This window comes from Sminthopsis crassicaudata, chromosome 1, assembly GCF_048593235.1.
Source record: "Sminthopsis crassicaudata isolate SCR6 chromosome 1, ASM4859323v1, whole genome shotgun sequence".
Taxonomy (NCBI): Eukaryota; Metazoa; Chordata; class Mammalia; order Dasyuromorphia; family Dasyuridae; genus Sminthopsis; species Sminthopsis crassicaudata.
This window is the reverse complement of record NC_133617.1, coordinates 675,894,208-675,918,503: the sequence shown is the minus strand read 5'-3', so window position 1 is coordinate 675,918,503 and position 24,296 is coordinate 675,894,208. Positions and strand designations below refer to the sequence as shown.

The following is a 24,296-nucleotide window of genomic DNA, read 5'->3' as shown; positions in this document are numbered from 1 at the left end:
GCTATACCAATCAGACTCCCAAGAAACTATTTTAATGACCTAGAAAAAATAACAACAAAATTCATATGGAAGAATAAAAGGTCAAGAATTGCAAGGGAACTAATGAAAAAAAACTCAGAGGAAGGTGGTCTAAGTGTACCTGATCTAAAGCTATATTATATAGCAGCAGTCACCAAAACCATTTGGTACTGGCTAAGAAATAGAACGGTAGATCAGTGGAACAGATTAGATACAAAGGACAAAAAAGGGTACATCTATAGCAATCTAATCTTTGACAAACCCAAAGATTCCAACATTAGGGATAAAAATTCATTATTCGGAAAAAACTGTTGGGAAAACTGGAAATTAGTATGGCAGAAATTAGATATGGATCCACACTTAACACCATATACCAAGATAAGATCAAAATGGGTCCATGATTTAGGCATAAAGAGGGAGATAATAAATAGATTAGAGGAACAGAGGATAATCTACCTCTCAGACTTGTGGAGGAGGAAGGAATTTATGACCAGAGGAGAACTAGAGATCATTATTGATCACAAAATAGAAGATTTTGATTACATCAAACTAAAAAGTTTCTGTACAAATAATACTAATGCAAACAAGATTAGAAGGGAAGTAACAAATTGGGAAAATATTTTTAAAAACAAAGGTTCTGACAAAGGTCTCATTTCCAAAATATATAGAGAACTGACCATAATTTATAAGAAACCAAACCATTCTCCAATTGATAAATGGTCAAAGGATATGAACAGACAATTCTCAGAGGAAGAAATTGAAACTATATCCACTCACATGAAAGAGTGTTCCAAATCACTATTGATCAGAGAAATGCAAATTAAGACCACTCTGAGATACCACTACACACCTGTCAGATTGGCTAAGATGACAGGAACAAATAATGACAAATGTTGGAGGGGATGTGGGGAAATTGGGACACTAATACATTGCTGGTGGAGTTGTGAAAGAATCCAGCCATTCTGGAGAGCAATCTGGAATTATGCCCAAAAAGTTATCAAACTGTGCATACCCTTTGACCCAGCAGCGCTACTACTGGGATTATATCCCAAAGAAATACTAAAGAGCGGAAAGAGACATATATGTGCCAAAATGTTTGTGGCAGCTCTTTTTGTTGTAGCTAGAAACTGGAAGATGAATGGATGTCCATCAGTTGGAGAATGGTTGGGTAAATTGTGGTATATGAAAGTTATGGAATATTATTGTTCTGTAAGAAATGACCAGCAGGAGGAATACAGAGAGGGTTGGAGAGACTTAAATCAACTGATGCTGAGTGAAATGAGCAGAACCAGAAGATCACTGTACACTTCAACAACAATACTGTATGAGGATGTATTCTGATGGAAGTGGAAATCTTCAACATAAAGAAGATCCAACTCACTTCCAGTTGATCAATGATGGACAGAGGTAGCTACACCCAGAGAAGAAACACTGGGAGGGGAATGTAAATTGTTAGCACTAATATCTGTCTGCCCAGGTTGCATGTACCTTCGGATTCTAATGTTTATTGTGCAACAAGAAAATGATATTCACACACATGTATTGTACTTAGACTATATTGTAACACATGTAAAATGTATGGTATTGCCTGTCGTCGGGGGGAGGGAATAAAGGAGGGGGGGTAATTTGGAAAAATGAATACAAGGGATAATATTATAAAATATATATATATATATAATAAAAAAAAATTAAAAAAAAAAAAAAGAAAAAAGAAAGAATCAGAGAAGGAGACTCTAGTCTACTCTTGCCTCTCTATGAATGACATCCAGAGAGACCCAGGTAAATAACCCACATGGACAAAACACTGCATACCTCTTACATTTATAGTTACAGATGATGTAAAGCGGGAAGAGATAGATAAGATAGATAAATAGTTCTATATACAAATACAGATAGACTGAATGGCATCAGGATCCCAAAGATCTGGAGAAAGTAATATAAACTGTAATAAAGATACATGTAAAGTCTTGCACTTGGATTTGAAAAATTAGCTTCATAAAAACAGGGTAAGGAAAGCCTGACGGGATGGACATTTACCCAAAAGAGAAATGGGAACTTATGTGATTGTGACACGGCGGCCAAAAAAGGTCACGTGGACTTGGGCTTTGACTCCAAATCTTCATCTGGATGTATCTCAAATTCAGCACGCTCACAGTGAAAACCATTACCCTTCTGACTCTCCTTCCGTCACGCGTCCCTATGTCTGTTAAAAGAGCCACCGGCCGATCCCTCTCCCAGGCTCCCGACCTTGGAAACTTAGCAGATTCTTTTCCTTCTTGACCTCGCTCGCGTCCAATTCGTTGCCAGACGGTGGTGTTTAACTCGCACCTTTTCTGTCCCTTTCTCTCCGCTCACTAGATTGTAAAGCTCCTTGAGGGCAGAGAACTGCCTGTTTTGTTTTGTACTTTTATTTGTGCCCCAAGCCCTTGGCACAGTTCCTGGCACACAGGAGGCTCTTCAAGTTGATGTGTAAAATAACGCATAACGGTATGTTTGTCTTTATATATGCTGCACAATCGGATACATATTTCATTGTCCCTCCCCAGTAGAACGTCAGCTCCTCAAACGGTGGCTTCCTTCCCGCCCCCTTTTCCTCCTCCTGCCCACACAGGACCTCACAGCCTTACCTCCTCTGAACCCTCCCGAGAGATTTGAGGTTACTGGCCTGAATTCTTATTAAGGGTCTTCCCTCCCGGATTTAGAGTTTGGGTATTTTTTTGGGGGGGGACTTGATAAAAAAGATTATTTGCCCCAATTGCTGCCCAGCCTCAATCACGGAACGGGTGCTTACTTGGGCCAAACTGAGACCTGTTGAAGGCTGGCTTTAAAAGGCCGAGGTCTCCCACTACATCCGGGCCATCTCCAGATGCATGTTGGCCACTGGACCCCGGCGGCTCCGGAGGAGAGAGTGAGGCAGGTGCCCTTGCACAGCAGGACTCCTTCCATCTAACGAGGCACGCCCGGCACCACCTCCCTGACGTCATGGCCCCCTTCCAGACAAAGGACGAGCAGGCGCAGTCAGTTTTTTCTTCTGTGCACAGCACTGTGTATTTTGCATATAGTAGGTATTTTACAAACTTAATTTTTTCGATAGAAAAAGTAGCGTACGCAGCTCAGCCGCGAGTCAGAAGTGAAAGGAAAAGAAAGGTCCGTGCCCCCGAGAGAAGCCGAAGCTGGAGGGGCGGGGCCGCGAGGAGCCCGGGCAGGAGGGGCGGGGCCGCGAGGAGCCCGGGCAGGAGGGGCGGGGCAGGATCCTTCCCAGCGGCGTGTCCCCTCCAGCCGCAGGGGGCGCTGTTTCAGCGGAGGGTGAAGGGCCTGGGAGAGGAAGGACGGCCCCTCCCCTCGGGTTGCGAGGCTCGTGGCCCTTGCTTGCGCGGGGCTTGGCGCTCGGGCTGGCGGCGTGGACAGACCGCGGGGCGGCTCTGGACCCGCCGGATACCCAGCGGAGGAGACGAACGGGCCATAGCCCCGGGTCTCCTGCTCCGGTAAAAGCGGAGCCCGCCTCCCCGGCTGGGCTGCAGAAGCCGGAGGTGGGCAGGAGCCCCGGGACCAGATACGGGAAGGAGACGAAGCTCTCGGGGAGGTGCCGCGCTCTGCGGGAGGGACTCCTCCCCGCCTCCGGGCCCCGCCCCCGAGGCCCCAGGTGCAGAGCTGGGAGGCTCCTGGAGAACCCGTCGAGGCTCCATCCCCCAGAGTCCGAGCTGACGTCGCGAAAGTGACCTGGCATCGGAGCCCAGGTCTTCGGGACCCGTGGCCCGTGCCCTGCCCCAGTGCTTGGGAGTGGACTGGCGGAAGCGGGGGAGGACGGGGAGAAGCGAGACACGCAGCGGTCACGAGGGCCTGGGGAGGGCCGGGCCTGGCGGCCACGGGCACGAGGCTGAAGCGAGGAATGAAACAAAATTAAATGGCCTGCGGCCTGTAGCCCGGGGGGAGGGGTGCAATCCGCCCTAGAGCCGCAGGGCTTGTGAGTGGCTCTGTGGAGCACCCAGTCTACCTTCAGGGGGCGCAGAAGCTGGCCCGGGCTCCTCCAGCTGTGGACTATACAAGGAGTGTATCCCCCAGAAAGCTCCCTCCAGCAGTGCCGGCCCGTGTGTCCGTCTCACGTTCACACTCGGGTCAGCCCGGGGAGGGTGTGTTTAGGGAAGCTCCTCAGGTATCAGCGGGGGCAAAAACCTTCCCCAGGCTGCCCTCAACTGAGAGAAACTAGCCGGTCTTAGCCGGGGCGCTGCCCTCTGTTAAGGAAGAGCCGGCCCAGGGGGCGGGGCAGATGCTCTCCTGATTTTATCCAGCCCAAAATACCACAGGGGCGGAAGGAGCTAAAAATCTCCGTCTTTGTGAATTACGAGTTAACGGAGCTGGTACTTTTATGAGGAGATTCTTTTCTACACACCAGCAAGCTGCTTGGAGGAACTAGGCTCTATGGGTTCTGGCATTCTTGATAAAAACAAGACCCGGTATAGCAAAGATGTGGATGAGTTGAAGGGTAAGGGATGTTCCACGCATGGAACTGGCCTAATGTGGAGGCCAGTGGTAAAAGAACACATGCAGGGAACAAGAGCCGGCCAGTCTGAGGGGAGCTTGGTTGAGGTGGGAGTTGGAGTACTACTTCTAGATTAAACTCCTTGGCTACTCAGGGCAGGAATCCAGGTCCCTAAACTCATGCTACCCCCCCCCCCAAAAAAAAAAAAAAAACCAAAGGAGCATTCCAGATCACATCCAGGTGCCTCGGGCAGTGGGAGGTTCTGAGACGGGTGGCCCAAACCTTATGCAAGTGGTTCACACCAGAGTGTGATTGATGCTTGTCAATCCCAGAGTTCTGGCACCAGGCACTCACAAGGCTATTCTCCAGTTGAGCATCCTCCAGTGTACACACACCCCTCTGCAGGGCTCCAGCTCCAGATCCAGCTCTTCAGGAAGCCTGGCCGGGCACGCTATGGTCTCTCCCTGTCTGTCCCTATCTTGTGCTCCCTATACAGACTGACTTTCAAATGAATCAGGTATTTTATTTTTTGCTTTTCAAGTGCCAGGCACTCTGCTAAGCACCAGGGTTACAAAGTGAAACAGCCCCAGACCTCAAAGAGCTTGTCTTCTAATGGAAGAGACATATAGACGAGATAGATAAAATACTCGGTAACTTTAAGGAGAATCATTCGCAACTGGGATTTTGGGTTTCAGGGTAGAAATAGAAAAGGGCTCTCCCAGAAGATACATGCTCCAGCCGAATCTTAAAGGAAGCCAGGGATTCAAAGGAAGCCAGGGATTCAGAGGCAGAAATGAGGAAGAAGGGCGTTCCAGGCAAGCGCACAGCCATGTACAAAGACAAGGAGATAAGCCCTGGAGCCTCCTTTGTGAAGAACAGCCTTTCTGGGTGCCCGGAGGTAAGTGTATCATTAAGATAATAGGAAGGGTTCTAGTGAAGAGCAGAGATAACTAAATGCTTCCTTTTGAAGATAAGAGGGCACCACCGGAGTTTTTTTAGGTAGTGGGCGCAAATTTAATAATTTATTAAACATTGAACACAAAAATCATTCGTTCCTTAGATAAATATTACTGGGCTCTGAACAGTGAATCAGTGTATACACAGCAAAGAAAATAGATTTCCTATTAGAGCAGAACCACATTTTAGGCTTTAATGAATCGTGATTTGGGATTTTAGGAGAAGCAATCTAAATAAATTACTTGCCAAAGGCTATTGGAAAGTACTCAGATCTTTTTTCAGAAACCTTCCCCCCCCTTTAGAAAAAAAAATATGAATTGTCTCCTACAATTTTTGTGGTTGAAAATTATAAATCCACTTTTTAAATTTGTGGTATTGTTTTTCATACTGAATTTGCTCAGGATTTCATTTCCTTGCCAAAAAATTTATTTATCCAATTTTCTTACTTGTATAGATCAGTTTTTCAGAATATTTAAATTATAGCTGGCTTCCTAATGGACTATTCTAAAATTGTAAATGGTTTTTATTTTAGTATCTGTCATCAGCATGTTAGATTTGATTGATGCTGAATAAGGGAAGAGGACTATTCTGTTCTCACCAGAGAACATTAGATATTTGGGGAATAAGAAAGTTTGAAGAATCAGGATTGACTACAACATTGCAGACCTAGGTTTTCTGGAAGAAAGGTCATATCCTTGAAAGAAATAGAATAGATTTGAGGAATGGAGGGGATAACTAATTCTGTTTTAAGCATGCTGAGTTTGAGATAACTATGAACTGTTCAAGTGGAGCTCTCCTGCAAGCAGATGATATGGAATGAGAGGTCAGTAAATACAAAAGGATTGTATATGTAAATTGGGAAATTACCTATAAAAAAAGAGCTGACATGCAAGGTGATAAGATCAGTAAGAGTATAGAACAAGAAATACTCAGAACTAAAATTTAGAATACTCTTGCACTTATGTGGAAGGACTCGGATAACAATCCTACAAAAAGACAAGTGATTAGGCATAGAGGAAGCTAACCAGAAAAGCAGGGTCATGACAACCTGAAAAGGGCAAGTACCCCAAAGGAGGGGGGCATGTTATCAGGTTCTGACTGCAGATAAGCCAAGAGGATGGGAATTGAAAACTGAATGAGTCTAGTGTTAAGATGGAGAAATAGGTGAGAGTTAAGGTGGTAAAGGCCAGGCCATGAGTATCAGAAGATTCTAAGAATTGGTTGTATAAGATAAGAGAGAGGAAGGACTTAGCCTGAGGAGATGGTAGGGTCAAAGGAAGGTTCTTAAAATCTGAATGGGATATAAACATTCTTACTTAGCAGGCTAGGACTAGAAAGTTGGAGGATGGGGCAGGTGCCATATTATGGAGACTTTAATATGTAGGATGTAGACTGAAATAGGGATAAATGATCTCAGTGGTTTCAAGCTAGAGGTCAGATGACCAGAGGATTAGCGTCTGGGCCCTGGACCTGGGTTGGGCTTGGTAGAGGAGCAGATGAAGAAGTCAGAGCAGGATTTTTTAATTTAGAGCCAAAAAAAAAGCTTTAACGATTGTATAAAACAACTGCCTCATTTTATAGATGAACAAATAGTTATGAAGAGATTTTCCCAAGACTCTCAGATTAGTTTTAGAATAATAGTTCTCCGGTTTTTCACAATGTAAAACACTATGCATCTGCCATCAGTGTTGTTATTGCATTTGAAAAAAAGAGTCCTTGTGTCTTGGAAGATATATTTACCTTCCTGCCTTCTTGTGGGCTGCAAAGTCAAATTTTAAATGATTTTTTAAAAATATTCTTTGTTACTGTATGGTTTTCTGAGTAAGGGAAAGGAAGATTCAGAAACAGTAGTAGAAAAATGAAAGACAGAAATGGAATTTTTTTTTCCCCTGAGGCTGGGGTTAAGTGACTTGCCCAGGGTCACACCAGAAATGGAATTTTAAAAGTTTCTGAAGTGCAGTGAAGAGTGAAGGTAATGTTTCACATTTGTGGTTCCAGGTGCCTGTGACATTTGAGGATGTGACCATATATTTCACAGAGCAAGAGTGGAATATCTTAGAGGAGTGGCAGAAAGAACTTTACAAAGATGTGATGAAGACCAATTATAGAACCTTAGTCTCACTTGGTAAGATGTTTTCGTGAGGAATATTGAGGATGTCTTACAGAATCAGATACTGAAAGAGACCTCCAAAAGTCATCTAGCTTGAATGCTTAGACCTTACAGTGTAGCTTCAAATGGGTAATTGTTCTGTTCAATTCATTGCATTTACTGAGATAGTAGGGACTAGGAGAACAAAGACAACCATGAAACCATAACTGGTGACAATTGCCATCAATATTGACAACGATCACCTCAAAATTGGAGGATTTGGCTACTGTGAATATTCAGACTATCACACTGATTCTACTTGTCTCAATGCCAGTTCTAACATCTCAAGGAATATAGCTGCTCTACAGCATTTTTCTGGATTTTTGCTGGTGTCTGGGGTTTTTGTTGGTTGATAGCATTGACCCTCAAGATATCATCTCAGGCCAGTCTTAGTTGTCTCCTTTCTCTCGTTTGGAGTCATCATCTCTTTTCAGTTCTACAAATATCTCATGAATATCCACAAGAACAAATTGACAACTTGGAAGTTTTCTGTCCTGAAATGCATCTCCTCATTCTTTCCTTTTAACAGCTTTATTCTAAATTTTAGAACCCTTTTTGTCAAAAACAGAACTAAAATTTTATACAGGCTTCCTGTTCTGCTTTGTATAGCTGAAAAATATGTCCCTATTGTGTGAAGAATGCTAAATTCAGTTTTGTGGGAAATATAGAAATCGGTGTATGTACACATAAGTGCATTTGTGTATGTGATAGGGAGGGAGGAAGGGAGAAATGTAACCCAGGACTTCCTGACTCTAGACCTAGCTATCTCTACTGTCAATAGGCCTCAAACCCACTGCCACTAGGGAGCAGGTTAAAATGGAATTGTGAAATGTTTGACAAAATAAAAATAGGTTGCAACATAGATGTTGATTTATGGTTTTCTATGGTAGTATTCTGCCAGCTGGGATCTGTTTCTATTTGAGTTTCAACACCCCTACTCTCAGTCACTCTGCTTTTCTTATCAGTATAAAACAAACAAGCTCTCTCCAGGAACTAGTTGTCTTTTTGCAAACAGCATTGGATATAAACATACATGTGCAAATAATAGTAAAGAGTTGAGTTTTTTTGAAGATGGGGAAATGCATGGCAAGAGAATTCCCTACACATGGTTGTGTTCTAGTAGATACACTTTAGAGAATTGACCATGTTCCCTACTGTCACTTACACTTCCAAATCCAGCCTTCTGCTCATTCCATTCCCTCTGATACCTGAACCTCTAGTCTGGGAGTAATATGTAAAACTCAGATTAGCTCCTCAGATAATGTCGGTGGTATGCTCTGACTCTTGGGACTTTCGTACCTAGCACTGACCAATCTGCCACACTTTTTTCTAAATTATGTTTAAAATGGCAATAGTAATACTTGATCTATCTCATAAGGTTTTTGTAGACTTTAAAGCACTATATAAATGTCACTTGATGTGAGGCAACTCCTTAACTCTAAGGAGGACAGTCCATCCATTTGAGCCAGATGGTAATGAAAACTTATTACCAAGAACACTGGGGAACACTTTACGTAGAGCCAATTTTTTTCAAGGCACATTCATTCAAAGATTGATTTTATGACAGTTTCCACATCTTGAGTCAACTCAAATAGCTATCAAGGAACTCAAAAACCAAAAATAATTATAATTTAATCACCATACATAGTACTGAACTTTAAGAGAGAAGAAATTAGTTTACACACAACTTAGAGCCAGAGAGATATAGGGTATCACTCCAGGATCCCAGTATTAGGATATGGACATCTCCATTTGTTACAGGTGTTCCCAAAACTTGTGCTTCTAGGTATCTTAAGGCAAATAAGCTTATTTGCTGTCTTGTGGCTTCTTGTCCAGGCTATGACATTCCCAAACCAGACTTGATAACCCAGACTGAACAAGGAGAAAAGCCATTCATCAGAGATCAGGGACACTTGGGCACAAGGGAACTGACTGTTGGTTCCAGGACTGATGAACCTCTTGACTTGAAGAGCACATGGGATCAACTGTCTTCTGGTGAGTGAGAAGAAGTGAAAGGAGTGAAACTTAAGAGGCCATGTTCAAATTTTCCTGTCTACCTGAGCTGGGGTTTGATGTCAGGGCTGGCCTGGGCTTCACGAGAGCAGGTAGATCAGTACCCAGAGTTCCAGGCCCTAGACCACCATACTGTTATGTGTGTCATGAACAGATAGGAACTCTGTCTCATTCTTATTTCAAAAACCTGAAATTTTAGCTTCTGAAAAAGAAATCTGTTGTAAGTTGGGGAGTCAAATTTGTAATATGATGGAAAATATCTTGCTTTTTTTTTTTTTGGCTGTTGCTTTCCAGTGGCTAAGTAAATCAGGAACTAGAATACTAGAACAGAAGACTGCTCCAGAATGAGAAAGCATTGAGTTCCTAGTTAGCTCCACAAGGCAAGGAAAACAGCACGTACACATAACCTGTCAGTGGAATTTTGATGCTCTGCTTTTAGTTGACTAAGATAACTGAATTCCTGTAACAAAATTAGAAAGGCCTATGATATGACTGAGACAAAAGACAAGATACAAGAGAAAAAAAATTCTTAAGCATCCAATTTCCTTTCCCAAAGAGTAGTTCCACTTCCTTTAGTAGCCATAGTGTTCTACAAGAAACATTTGTTCCAGATCAGTAAGAATTTGGGAAAAATTCATTCTCAACAGATAATTGAATTTTCAGCTATGAATCTGCAAAGGAAGGAGAATATAACTAGGTGGTTCTTCCTGATCCCTTTTTTTCCCTTTAATGTCCCTAAGAGAAGCAACACAGTGTTATGGAAGGAGCTTACTGTGCTCAGTAGAACTTGTTACACTCCCACCTGTACCAACTACTACAATCCATTTAATCTTTTTGAGCTGTAATTTCCTCATAGGTGAAATGGGGATAGCAATGTTTGCACAACATGCAAGGTATTTCACAGAACTACTATAAGAATAGCATGTAGTAGTATATGTAAAGTCCCAAAGACTCACCATTCTTCCAGCAAACTTTGTGAGAGCGTTTTTGAAATTAACATTGTCCTGGAGTTTCCCTGTCTAATCTCCATGAGTCACATCAGAGACTGGAATGTCTGGAACCCTGAAAAAGGTGAATGTAGAGGGCTGGAACTCTGAAAAGGTACCTGAATCTAAGACAGCAGAGCACTTAAGTTAATTACCTACTCAATGTGAGATATTGGTTTTATAAGCATATATTTAGATGAGATGGTGATGTTATGGCTCTCCTCATGATTGATGCTTGCTGAATGTGTGGTGGAAAGATAATTGTAGGCAAAGATGGGAGGGCTGAGGGAGAGAGATCAGACTCTCTCGGACACAGCACGATGAGGAGAGAAGACTTTGGGCTTCAGACTCCAGAATCAGGATTCATCAGTCCTGTGGCTACCTCCTTCACTTCTTCTAAAGACCAAGGACTTTGACTGATCCTGACTGATCCTGAGGCCCTCCAGAGACCTAGCCTGGACATTATGGGGGAAGATGTATCCTTGCAGAATATTTTAATTCCTATGTCTGACTATCTTAAAGAGGAGAATCTTTGGACTCAGATTTAGAGCTTAATGTTATGAATTTGGTAGATTTCTTGACTTTGTCATGTGTAATGAGGGATAGGAAGTAGAAAAAGGGGTCTCCATAATCTATCTGTATTTGGTCATGATAATGAAATAAAAAAGATAAATTGTGTTGTTGAGGCATTTGGGGTCACATAGCTAAGAAGTGTTAAGTGTCTGATACCAGATTTGAACTCAGGTCCTCCCATCTTCAGGGCTGGTGCTCTACCCACTGCACCACCTAGCTGCCCCAAAAAAGATGAATTTAGGGGCAAAGCAAGAGCATCTTTGGTAGTGACATTTTGTTTTGTGGCCAAAAGAATTTGGAATTTTAGAACAGCTCAGAGTCAGTATCAAACTTTGCTGAAGACAAAAAGAAGTTAATTTGGTTCAAAAAATATTAATGCCATATACTTATATAGTGCTTTATAGGTTATAAAGAATTGTGTGGTCTACTTTTTGATTCACATAGTAGCCCCTTGAAATCAGGAGTGTGTGTGTGTGTATATACACATACAAAACATGTGTTTATAATGAAAGTTTCATAGCTTTGACATGGCACAGCCATGAAAATTAACAGTATTTTTTGTTTTTAATTCCAGGGAATTCTACATTTTCAAGTTCAAAAGAGCCAGAAAACCTTCAAAACCAGAATTCTTCTTGGCTTTTACCATTCCGCTGTAATGAGTGTAATAAGGTTTTCGCCCACAAATCTCAACTAGCCAATCACATCAGGATACACAGAGAGAAGAACCCCTTCTTCTGCACCAAGTGCAATAAGAACTATGGCAGGAAGGACCGACTGCTCCGGCATCAGCGCCTGCACACGGGGGAGAGGCCCTTCCAATGCCCTGAGTGTGACAAGAGCTTCCATCAGAAGGGCCATCTGCTCAGGCACCTGTCCCTGCACACAGGGGAGAGACCCTTTCAATGCCCCGAGTGTGACAAGAGCTTCCGAGTAAAAGCCGACATGAAGGCCCACCAGCGCCGGCACAGCGGGGAAAGGCCGTTCTTGTGTCCGGAATGTGGTAAGGGCTTCACCAAACACTGCCATCTTACCGAGCACATCAGACTGCACACCGGGGAGAAGCCCTTCCATTGCCCTGAGTGTGACAAGAGTTTTCGCCTGAAAGCAGACATGAAGGGTCACTTGCGTACTCACAAGGCCACATCATTCTGCTGCAGCGAGTGCGATAAGTCCTTCTCCAAGCAGTCCAAACTCACAGCCCATGTTAAGGTACATACCAAGAAACAGCAATACAAGGGCCTGCTCCATGGACTGATGGACCTGGACTGGAATTAAAAGCAGACCTCAAGCACACAAGGGATAGATGTCAAGTGTACACCAGAGCAATTCAGTGAGAAAGGATTTCAGATATTATCTAATCCAATTTTGGACCAGTAGTCTTTAGACCTCTGCTGGAACATCTCTAGTAATAGGAAACCTAGTACCTCATGAGGCAGGTCATATTCCATTCTGGAATAGCTTTGATTGTTGGGAAGTTCTTATTTAGATTGCACTATAGCCAGGCTCCCCATAACTTCCACCCACTTTTCACAGTTCTTTCTAGAGCCAAGCAGAAGTTAAATAAGTACCTTATTCATAAGGCAACTCTTCAGCTGTTAAGTAAAGCCTGGCCAGTAAAATTGTGATCACACTATGATGCTATTTTTTGTTCAAAAACAAGATATAACTAAGAATGAGATTGGTGTTCTCATGTGCCTCATAAGCTAGCTCTGAAAAGGTTGTCACCTTTTCAAATGACACAGTACCCAGCCATTGGCAAATCCCTTTTCACTGTCTGCTCCCTAAAAACCAGAGTTTCCCTTTGAAAGAGTGAGAGAGAACCCTGAACATAGAATAGTTAGACAGGGATAAGGATCATCCTCCTGCCCTCCTCAGACCTGAACAGTGAAGACTGAGTCACATGGGAATTTAGAGCTCGTATAATATATAATCTTGGTTGCTGAAGTTGTTTTGGTTTTTTTATTTTATTGGATTTGGGGCTGTAATTTATTAGACACAACAGTAAAACATCTCTGAATTTAAATTGATATATATGAAGAGTTGGGGAAGTTTCCATAGTCTCCTCAACTGAAGAAAAACTACTACAATAAGCAAGGAAATAATGGAAATAGGAGCTAGTCTCTCATTTCCCAACAGGATCAAGATTAAAAAACAATCACAAATGAACATAGCTTACTCCCCTTCAGCTGTTAATCATGGACATAAATAGCCCAGAAGACACCCAATAAGGTGAGAGGTAAGTGTGGGGTAAGTACTGGAGTACTCTTGAGCTACATTGAAAAGGAAGATAGGAGACATTTCGGGCAGAAATACTGGCTGGGAAAATTTATCAAAGTTCACCAATGTGTCTGGAGAAAAAAATACAAAAATTTCCACAAGGGTACTGTTGAGAATACTAGGTTTTTACAGGGAGATTGGAAGAACAAGTTAGGAAGACTAGCAGAAGACACTGGATTTGAAGTGTGAGAGGCATGAGTGAATCATTTATTTTACTTTGTTAGCTCTGCAACTAAAGGAAAGGCATTGAACTGCAGAACTTCAATTGCCTCACCTACAAGGCAAATAACACCTGCATACCTACCTTACCAGTTTGTAGACATGATTGATCAAGCAACTGTGAAAATAAATATTTCATTTATAATTCATTCTTTTCATATTTATGAAGTACCCCTTGTGAGCCTGGGCCTTTGATGAACTTACTACAGGCACAGGCTCAGAATGATAGCTGTCCACAAGCTCTGATCTCATCTCTGCCTTAAATCTCTTCTTGTACTAGCCCTTTGGAATAAAGTTGCAGGATTAATTTTTCTCAGGCATTTTTATCACATCTTTCCCCTCTTCTGGATACATCAGTGGTTCCCTGCTGTCCTCATGGCCAATTTGCCACGTCCTGTCTTCTTCCACCATCCCAAGTCTTAATGGTCCATTTTGTTCTCCCTGCTTCTGGGACAATAAGTTTTTAGAAAAAATTATGTTTTATTTCTCAGAGCACTTGTTTCAAACTTCCGGATGTTCTTCAATTCCCTATATTATGTTCATCCATCAGCAAACATTTATTTTCATATGTGTCTGCTCAGCAGAGGGGAGACAAAAGCCCGAGATAGTGCTCACCCTCAGAAAGCTTGTATGTCACACCATTCCAAGGAGCAATCCTTGGATTTTTGTGTCCTCAGCAGTAAGTGAAAGCAGAAAAGTATTTGTGTAATGGTAGGGCACAGAGCAAGATTCCCGGGATAGCTGGGTCCTGGTGGGTAGTTATAGGGGATGAAGCTGTCTGGTCTCAAACCATCCAAGGCAGCTGAACTGGTTTTATACTGTACAAATTCATACCATCTAGTATGAGGCCTTACTTCAAAATAGTTATGTTTTCTCCTAATTTATGTCCAGAATGATTTATCAGGGCTTCTTAATTTTTTTCCCATTTCACCCAAGAAATTTTTACTTGAACCTGATTATATACGTTCATAAAATATGCATAAATGAAACGACCCCCATATTCAGTTATGAGACCCCATATGGGTTCACAAAGCACAGTTTAAGAATCTACGATCGTTGTGACCCATTCAAGCAGCCTCATTTGTTCTCTACACTGATAACACATCTTAAGTTTACCCCTCACTGACATCCACTGAGTACTAGAAGCAATCAATCTCTTCCACCTCTAGTCCAGTGTTCCTCTTCTTTAAGGTCTGTCTTAGCCCCGCAAGTTCGGGGTCTGCCGCCCTGGGTCAGTCCGTTGTCAGTACACAGTACTTGAGTGCGACCAGAGCTCAGCGACTTAGTGTTAACAGAGGAAAGGAACGCGGCCTGCCCTTGGGGAGGCAAAGGTGGGGCGTTCTGCAAGAGTTCGGAATAATAAAGCTGGATGGAATTTAAGGTACAAAGGAATGCGTGGAGTGAAAGGAAGTAAAAGATGTAAGTATTGGGTTCGGGCCAGCTGTGGCACAAGAATTCAAAGGCAGTATAGCAAACTGGGGAGAGGGGCGCCCCTTGGAGGCTGGAAGAAAACCAGAAGGGTCGCGATCTTGGAGCGTGTGCAAATAAACATGTCTGACTGACAGCGGCCAGCCTGTCTCTGAGCGAGAGCCGCTCCGCCCGGGCAGGAGGAAGTGAGGGAGTGGCTAGAGGGGAAGGGAGGGACCGTACAGAAGGGGATGGGACAGGGCCTAGAGAAGCAGGAGGGGGTGGGCGGGGCGAAGAGCAACCCCTGGATAGGAGGGGCATAGAAGAGGAGGGCAAGAGGGGCGAGGCGGGGCCTAAAGAAACATAAGCCGGCAGAAGTGGACGGGACCGAGAGAAAGCCGGGTCGGAGGGGCGGAGCAGAAAGGCGTTCCCCCTCCCGCCCGCAGGCGGCGCTGTGGGGGCGGAGCGCGGGAGATGGGGCGTACCCTCCGTTAGGGCGGGGGCCCCGGATGCAGGTCGCGGCCCTTACCTCCGAGGCCCCAAGCCACGATATCCGACTCAGTACTAGGTGCTACCCGCCTGAGGAGACTGGGAGGTCATGGCCCCGGGGGCGCCTGCTCGGGTAAGAGCGGCCCCCACCCGGGACCCAGGCTTCCCGAAAGCTGGGCCGGTGGCCGGGGACAAGGGGTTGGGGCGAGAGTCGTGTCCACAGTAAATCATTTACCCCGAGATTTAAAGTTTGTCCAATTTGTCCTCTACCCGTCATCCCTAACTGCGTTATAGGGGTCCCAGTGACTAATGCTCCCGTGTCATGGATGAGGGTTAAGCCCCTGTGCGGGATTACCCCGTCCTCGGTGTCGGGCTTGTCTCCCGCGGCCCCCAGCAAGCTCGTTCTGCGCTGGTGCCATCGGTCTCCGGAGGGGGCCTTGTGCTACCGCTGCTGCTGCGGGTAGGGGGCCCCCCAGGGGCTCGTAGGAACAGCAGACTGAGGCCTTGGGACTGGGGCGCCAGGAGAGGGAGCCCTATGCCAGATACTCGGTAACACATGAATGTTGTCAAAGTTCCTGGCCCGGGACCCTGCAGGTAGACAAGCTCGGTTCTCTGATCCCCAGGTGCCCGAGCATCTCCCAACGAAATTTCCCCTGTTACCAGCCTGCTCTTCCTTTCTCTGGGCGGAGCCTTGGCACCCCAAAGTCCCAGTATCTAGTAAAAGGACAAGATCCTGAATGACCTGGAGCTTCCCGCGAGTTTTTACCTAACGAAAATCTGCTTTGCTGAGCATTGGCCACCAGATGTCGTGTCTGAATGGGAAAACAGGCCCCTTCCTGACAAGACGCATGTGGCTTTCTCTTGCGTAGCTATTAGGTCACCTAAAAATGCTGCAAATAGTCCTCGTGGGAACCAATTGGTAGCACATCAAGTGAACTGAACGGGGTTGGAAGCGTTGAACTGAAGTAGTAGTGACGTGTTTCCTGTTTGTGGTTCCAGATGCCTGTGACATTCGATGACATCGCCATGTATTTCTCAGAGCAAGAGTGGAGGAACCTGGAGGACTGGCAGAAGGACCTTTATAAGAACATGATGCAATCCAATTATGAGACTTTGATCTTCCTGGGTAAGGGGCTTCAGGGAGGAACTTTCTGGGTGTCTCATGGATGCAGAAACGAGCTTTTATACACTCATTCGATGCTTGGCTTTTTCAGTAAGAAAATTGGGAAGACGGTTTTTAATATTTGCACCTTTGCTTGGGTCTCCATTAGTGAGAGACTGAAACTGATTTTCCGATATGTAATGTGGTATCTGGGTGTTCACCAAACACCCTCAGGGTTATCATCTGGTCTAATGTAAAGGAAGGCATGTCCATTTCACAAGGGTTCCATCATGCACCAAGCATCTATTCAGCTTTAAGTGCCAGGGCACTGGGCTAAGGGATAGGATACAAAGACAAAATAAAACAATTCCTGCTCTCAGGGAAGAAACTGTGTGTGTGTGAAGTGTGCATCCTATCCCAAATGTATGTGTAACATATAAATGGAGAGACATAGTACTTGCTTATTATACATGGTGTCTATTCACTTGTGTGTGCATAAATGCATCATACATGTTTAACATTTTTCTTTCCACTCATGTATACATACACATGTTATATATGTTAAATGTTATATAAAATTCTATTACCATTGGGTATGCATACACACATTACATATAATATTCATATAATGTGTATATCCCCTTATACACATTATGTGTATATTTTATTTTAGTGGATACATACTTTTTTTGTTATTTGGTTACTTTTCAATACTATCTGGTCCCATTTGGGGCTTTCTTTGCAGAAATACTAGAGTGGTTTACCATTTGCTTCTCCAGCTCATTTTACAGATGAGGAAACTGAGGCAAACTGGGTTAAGTAACTTGCTCAGGATCACATAACGTGTCCAGGGTTGAATTTGAACTCAGGAAGATGTCTTCTGACTCTAGGCCTGGCACTCTATCCACTTCATTTCCTAGTTGCCCCAGGTAGGCGTTACTTGTATATCATTCATAATATCTATAATAAGTAGTTCATAGTATACATAACATTATATCACTTTGAGAGTGTAAATGGAACCAAAGAGAGATTTGCTGAGAAGTGCTAGGGAACTAAAAACATGTTGTTGTTGTTGCCATTTGATATAGTAACATTCCCTTTCTCTCTTCTCCCATCTTGGTCTCTTCAGCACACAGATATTTGAAATGAAAGGAAAAATGAATAAACAAGATACAATAAACAAAAATAAAGTAGATGTAAATAAAATAAAAAAGAACAAATTTAATAAAAAAGAACAATAATGAATGAAAATACAAAAATGAGGAACTTTTAGCCAAGTCAATAGATACTTATTCACTACCCTACTGTCTAGCTAGGAGATAGAGAATTATAAGTCTCTGCCATTAAGTAATTTATCATCTTTGTAATTTTTTTCATTTTCTTTCATACTAGCATCTTAATAAACATCAATATCCGAACACTTCCGTATACAAAGAAAAAACAAAAAGAGGATCATGTAAGAACTGTTAACTGTTAGTTTTGATTTTTTCTACTTCATCATTCAACTTGAGGCTTTTTTATTGCTTACTTAAAATTTAACATGATAGTTTCAATATTGCCTTTCTTGGCTATGACCTATTCTGAATTTCCTTCTGCTTTCTTCTGTTTATTTTCTTTTGATGAGCCATTGACTTCCTTGTTTTCTTCATTTTTAGTTTCTGTTTAGCAGTATCTGAAAATCTTTTTTTTTATTCTGCACCTGTTATTCTATCACTGATCTTGCCAAAGGAGGGGAGGCATGATACATCATCAGTCTTCTAAAGTCATGATTGATCATTGCATTGACCATAGCTCTTCTTTTTCATGGTTGTTTTCTTTACCATATATGATCATTGAATGAGTCTGTCCAGAGTAATTTACAAAAAGACTTACAGTACTAGATAGTAAATTATGCAATGTTAAATTTTGGTGGTAGATATTAAAAGTCTTACAAGAATTCAAAAAAGGAAGCATAATCTATAATAATGTGAGCTGAACTGATCAGGGAGAGTTCAGAGAGAAGAAATGGATTTCAAGGGGGCTTTGAAGGAAGCAAAGTCAATTTATACTTGAAGCATGAAATGATAAAAGAATACAGAGAAAAAGAAACCAAAGAAACATTCTGAAAGAATAATCATGAATACCACCTGGGACTGTTTCTAAGAACTTCGGAAAATTTACATGAACTGATCCAGATTGAAGTGAGAAGGACCAGGAGAACAATTTTTGTGATTTCTTTTTATAAAGACAGACAACTTTGAAAGGCATTAGATTTTTGGTCAATGCAAGGCCTAGTCACAATTCCAGATGACCAATAATAAAGAATGCTTCTGACAAAGAAATGATGGACTTAAAAGGATATGTTTTTGGTTAGGGCCAATATGGGAGTTTCTTTTTTCAACTATGCTTATTTATTACAAAGATTATGTTTTTTCTTCTTTCCCCCATTCCCAGCTTTGAGGAAGAGTTGGAAGGTTTGAAAAGTTCAGGTAGCAATAGAATTCCCTTTCCCCCCCCCCAAAAGAAATTAAGAAAATCAATAAAAGATTGTTTTAGTGGTCAGAAGAAAAAGCAAACAAAAAGTTATGTATTAAATTTATCACTTACTTAAATGGAAGAGCAATCTATATATAATAGATTGACAGTTTCATATATAATTGTCTTTTTCTGTACTATTTTGTATATGGAAATAATAATTTTGTTTGGTGTTTAAGTTTTTTTGTTTGTTTTTTTTTTAAAGAAGACTCTGACTGGTTGGATTCCAGGGATAAAGGAAGAGAAATTAAATAACACATGCCTCTTTAATCCAGGAAACTGAGAAAATGTAGATGCCAGAATTACAAAAGCAATTTTAATTTTCTTTTAAAACTACCATATACCAATAGAGGGCAGCATGGTCTATGGAATGAAAGATCATGTTTAGTGTCAAAAAACTTAAATCATCCTGAATTTTCCATATATTAGCTGTGACTGTAAACAAGTGGCTTTCTCCTGGGCCCTAGGAAACCCTCTAAGACTAAGTTACAGAAGGGATGTTGATTTGCATCAGTGAAGCGAGTTTCCACACTAGTAATTCCCTCATTTCAATGAAATCCTTTATCTGGGATCAAAAGAAAATATACCATGTAGCACATTTCAAGAAGTTAAGAGCATGAGAAGTCAAGTAGGATATTCAAATAGGTTCAATAGAGCATTGGGATGAGATACCTCGGCAACCTAGTTTTAAAAATCTTCCCTATATTGTTTCATACTTCTCTTATTCTCCTAGGAAATCAGGTGCAATTGAATCACCATCAACATGCTTTTCAGTTTAAGGACATTCAATTTAAGTAAATGTAATTCCTTTTTTGTGGGCTTTGTGCAGGCTGTGCTATTCCCAAGCCAGACTTGATCACCTGGATTGAACAGGGACAAGAGCCATTCATCAGAGATCTGGAAAAGTTGGAGAGAAGAGACCTGGCAGTCAGCACCAGAGCTGGTGAGCATCTTGATTTGAAGAACACAGAAGGGCAACTGTTTTGGGGTGAGTGAGAAATAATGAAGACAATGAAACTGAATATGTATTTTGTTATCCTCATAATTCTGAGACTTAACTGTTCCCCTCATGTTGGGCTGAGTTGTGGTTTGGAATCTTGAGAGACACTAAATGGACTTCAAGAGGACGCATACCTCAAACAACTTCACTGTCATACTGGGGAATGTCTTCTCCCACTGAACCCATAGATGAGCTCTCATCCAAGATTGGAACCTCATATTTTACCTTATCATAATAGTTCTCAATATAAGAACTCTATAGTTTCCAGAACACTTTTGCCTATGTTATGCTAGTGATTATTACAAGAATTATTTGATTCTCATAACAGTCCTAAATGTTAGAACAGACATGGTCACTTTACAGATGAGGTGGAAACCTAGCAGTTCATATTTTTTTCCAAGATTAAGCTAGACACAGAACCTTGTGTTCTGGTTAGAAATTGAGGGAAACAGCAAGTACCCTAGGGTATGATTAAATTAAGAGAGCTCAGAATTTGAAAAGGTAGGGAAGATATGACTATTCATTCCCTGCTTCTATATATTTTTCCTTCTCTCCATGTCCTTAATTTAGGAACAGCACTTTCCTTAAGTTATAAGTATACCTTAAAAAGTTCAACTGTGTTATTCCTTGGGGAGTCCTTGAATTTATTTCTTAAGCTAATATTTCCCCTTTGAAGATTCATACCCATTTTGATGTTTGGAAATAGTAGATGAACATAGTTCTCAAAATCCTTTGTCTCTCCTCAGACTTATTAGACTAAAAAAATGTAATAGGGATTCAACACTTCAATTCTACAAGTATTTATTAAGTGATTTATCTGTCCCCTGCATTAGACAGTAAATACTCTGCCTACCATGCAGTCTAATTCCTGCTCTTCCTTGAGTCCTCTGGGAGAACCTCTATTCAGAGTCAGGTTTTCTTAACAGCATATACATATATATATATACTTTTATGACCTTATTGTTCTCTTAACAGCATATATCTATATCTATATATAGATATAGATATATATACTTTTATGACCTTATTGTTCTCTATCATTTCCCTGAGTCTCTGCAGTCTAGTAATTTTTGATTATGCTAATGAACACTAAAGTCCCACTTTGAAAAATACCTCATTGTAGTATATGGTTGACCTTACAAAGGTTAGGTTAGCTGAGCACATATTCTACCAACCTAGAAAGGCCTTGAGTGTTATACTGATTTAGTGACATACAATTGACTTGAGAGCCACCTAGCTAATTTCAAGACTTTGCTCCAGAGGTCGACTGCTAGATGATAATGTAGTTTTCAGCAACTAATGACACTGTCCATTAGATAGTGAAGGAGTTACTTTGTATTGAGAGAGAAAGAAATATGTAAAATCATCAGTAAAATCAGACTTTTTGAGAGTGATAGCTGCCCTAAAAATGAGATCAAGGAGAACTGGATTCTTCAATTAGCCTGATCAGAGTCTAAAATGAAAGTGTCTAGAATGTATAATAAATCACCTAGAATGTATAATGATTATATTTTTGTTTTTTTTTCATTCCAGAGGACCAGAAATCTTTGAGTTTACAAAAGGAAAAGCAATATTTTTGTGATCTTCAAAACCAGGACTTATCTGATTTACTATTATCAAGAGAAAAAAGAGAAGATTCCTCTATGTATGGTCAACGAGGCTCTTCCTTAAGGAACCCATGTAAGCAAAATTCACAATCTTTAGCTCCAAACATTCATAGCGTCCACTTGAACCATAAAACTGGGGGAGCCCCTTCCTTCCAGAAAATTCCCACAAGGCAGAGGATCTGCCCCTGTCCTGAATGCAGGAAAGCCTTCTGCCTAAAGGGCCATCTAAGCAAACACCAAAGCTACTCCAGAGACCAACAGGGCCAGTGCCTGATGGGCAAGAAGCTGTTTAGGCAGCAATCTGCTCTCCAGCGACACCAGAGCATCCATGGACAGCCAAGGCACTTGCTACAGATGGAGAACAATGAAAAGGACTGCTGCTTAAAGAGTCACACAAAGGCAGAAGAGGGCTCATACAAAACAGAGGGGGCATTTGTCCAGGTCCTCACCCACTTCATGGAACACACTAGATTGTACAAAGGCAAGATGTTCTTCTATTGCCCCAAATGCAGCAGGAGCTTCCCCAGGAAAGCCTTCCTAAAGGCACACCAGCGTCTGCATGGCAGGGAAAGGCCCTTCTTCTGCCTTGAGTGTGGCAAGGCCTTCACTCAGAAATCTAAGCTCAGTGAACACAGGAGAGTGCACAGCGGGGAGAGGCCCTTCCGGTGCCCGGAGTGTGATGGGAGCTTCTGTCTGAAAGCTGTTCTAAAAGCCCACCAGCACACACACAGCGGGGAGTGGCCTTTCTCTTGCAATGAATGTGGCAAAGGCTTCACAAGGCAATTCCACCTCACACAGCACCTCAGAATGCACACGGGGGAGAAGCCCTTCCAGTGCTCCCACTGTGACAAGAGCTTCCGCCTAAAGGGCACCCTCAAGATCCATCAACGTGTGCACAGCCTGGATCGGCCCTTCTCTTGTGGGGAATGTGGCAAAGGCTTCACTCACCAGTATAAACTGACTGAGCACTTCCGAGTCCACAGTGGTGAGAAGCCCTTTCAGTGCCCTGAGTGTGGTAAGAGCTTCCGCCTGAAGAGTGGCCTGAATTACCACCAGCGCTTACACCATAAGGAGAGGCCATTCTCCTGCAGTGAGTGTGGCAAGGGCTTTATTCACCAGTCGAGGCTCTCTACCCACATCAGAGTGCACACCAGGGGAAAGCCCAATGGCAACCTGAGTGACCCTGGCAAAGTCAAGCCAGGCCAGCTCTTTAGGCTAATAGAGGAAGACTGGAGCTCATAGCTCCTAGGATGTGAGGACCTTAGAAATCATGTAGCCATCAACTGAGATGGGATGCTGCCCAAGCATCACACATCTAGTAAGAAACAGAGATGGAATTAGAATCTTAGCTCCTGCCATGACCAGCTGAGCTGCTCTCATAGCAGACAGACCAGTTCTGTTAGAAGGGTCAGTCATGCTTCAGCTCTAGAAGTTTGTGCCAAAAAGGCAGCCAGGTACAGCACTGATAAGAGTCCTGCACTTGGAATCAGCAAGATCTGAGTTCAAATTTGGCCTCAGACCCTTACTGTGAATCCCTGGACAAATCATTTAACTTTGATTGCTTCAGTTTCCTCAGATGTAAAAATGAGGACAACAACCTCCTTCCTCAAAGGGTCATTGTGAAAATCAAGTGAGATAACAGTTCTATAGTGTTTAGCACAGGACTTCCCAAACTTCTATATTTTTGGCATTATCTAAATGCTGACCCCCTTCTCTTTCCTGCTTCTTTCTTCCTATTATATTGTTTAAAGATTTGAGATGTTGACCCTCAGATACTAAGGACCAATCCGAGCCTGAATGAAGAACAGGGTCCATGGATATGGGATCGGAGATTTTCCCCTGCTAATCCCAAGTTTAAAAGGATGGAGTGAGCAGCTGTTTACCTCTTCTGTTGGCCCAACAGAATGTGGTCCCAATTTTATTTCTTAATCCTTTTGAAAGTCTTTGCAGGCATGAGCACAATTGGCAAGTCTGTTTCTTTAGTATTTTGTCAACAATAGCAATAATAAATGGAGTGACTCTGGAAACTAGGCTGATGTGCATAGTGAATAATAAAGACTCAACTGACCCAATGTTCACTGTGTAGTTTCACCAGACAGCAACGCTGCCATTGGCTGGATCCCAAATATACTAAGCCTCTAATGATTTCAATAGTTCATAAAACCTGTAAATCCTTGATTGTTCCTGGTTGGGTAAGGGAATGGGGAAGGGGATTAGAGCCTTAGTAACAACTGTCAATAAGAAATTAACAAAAGGTTGTTTCCCTATAGTCAGGACCCTGTTGCAGTTAGTATAAATTCTTAGTAGACCCATCAGCAGCCTTTTATAAGAAATATTCAGGGCCAGGACCAGAAGACACTACTGCTTGGAACTGAAGCTGATCAGACTTCTCATGGGCAAGCTGGTCTTTTTCATTCAGTATGACCCATATTTCCTGAGTGCTTCCTCTGGGCAGAGATGACAATGTATGCTGCATCTACCATTCCTACTTTTATTTTTGGGGGG

The 24,296-nt window shown here is 42.4% G+C and overlaps 1 protein-coding gene across 12 annotated transcripts; it reads left to right on the top strand.

The window, feature by feature from the left end:
* Positions 1–1,829: 1,829 nt before the first annotated feature.
* LOC141551665 (uncharacterized) lies at positions 1,830–23,863 on the top strand. Of its 12 annotated transcripts, none has more exons than XM_074283565.1 (8): positions 1,830–3,079; positions 5,194–5,396; positions 7,454–7,580; positions 9,441–9,599; positions 11,751–15,091; positions 16,568–16,694; positions 20,014–20,172; positions 21,718–23,863. In XM_074283565.1, exons 2-5 carry the CDS (start codon positions 5,292–5,294, stop codon positions 12,449–12,451), a joined length of 1,092 nt encoding a protein of 363 aa, XP_074139666.1. In that variant the 5' UTR covers positions 1,830–3,079; positions 5,194–5,291; the 3' UTR covers positions 12,452–15,091; positions 16,568–16,694; positions 20,014–20,172; positions 21,718–23,863. The 12 variants fall into 12 exon arrangements, with proteins under 12 accessions (XP_074139666.1, XP_074139669.1, XP_074139668.1 ...); XM_074283564.1 differs by lacking the exon at positions 1,830–3,079 and adding an exon at positions 3,091–3,548; XM_074283563.1 differs by lacking the exon at positions 1,830–3,079 and adding an exon at positions 3,091–4,501.
* The last annotated feature ends 433 nt before the right edge of the window (positions 23,864–24,296 follow it).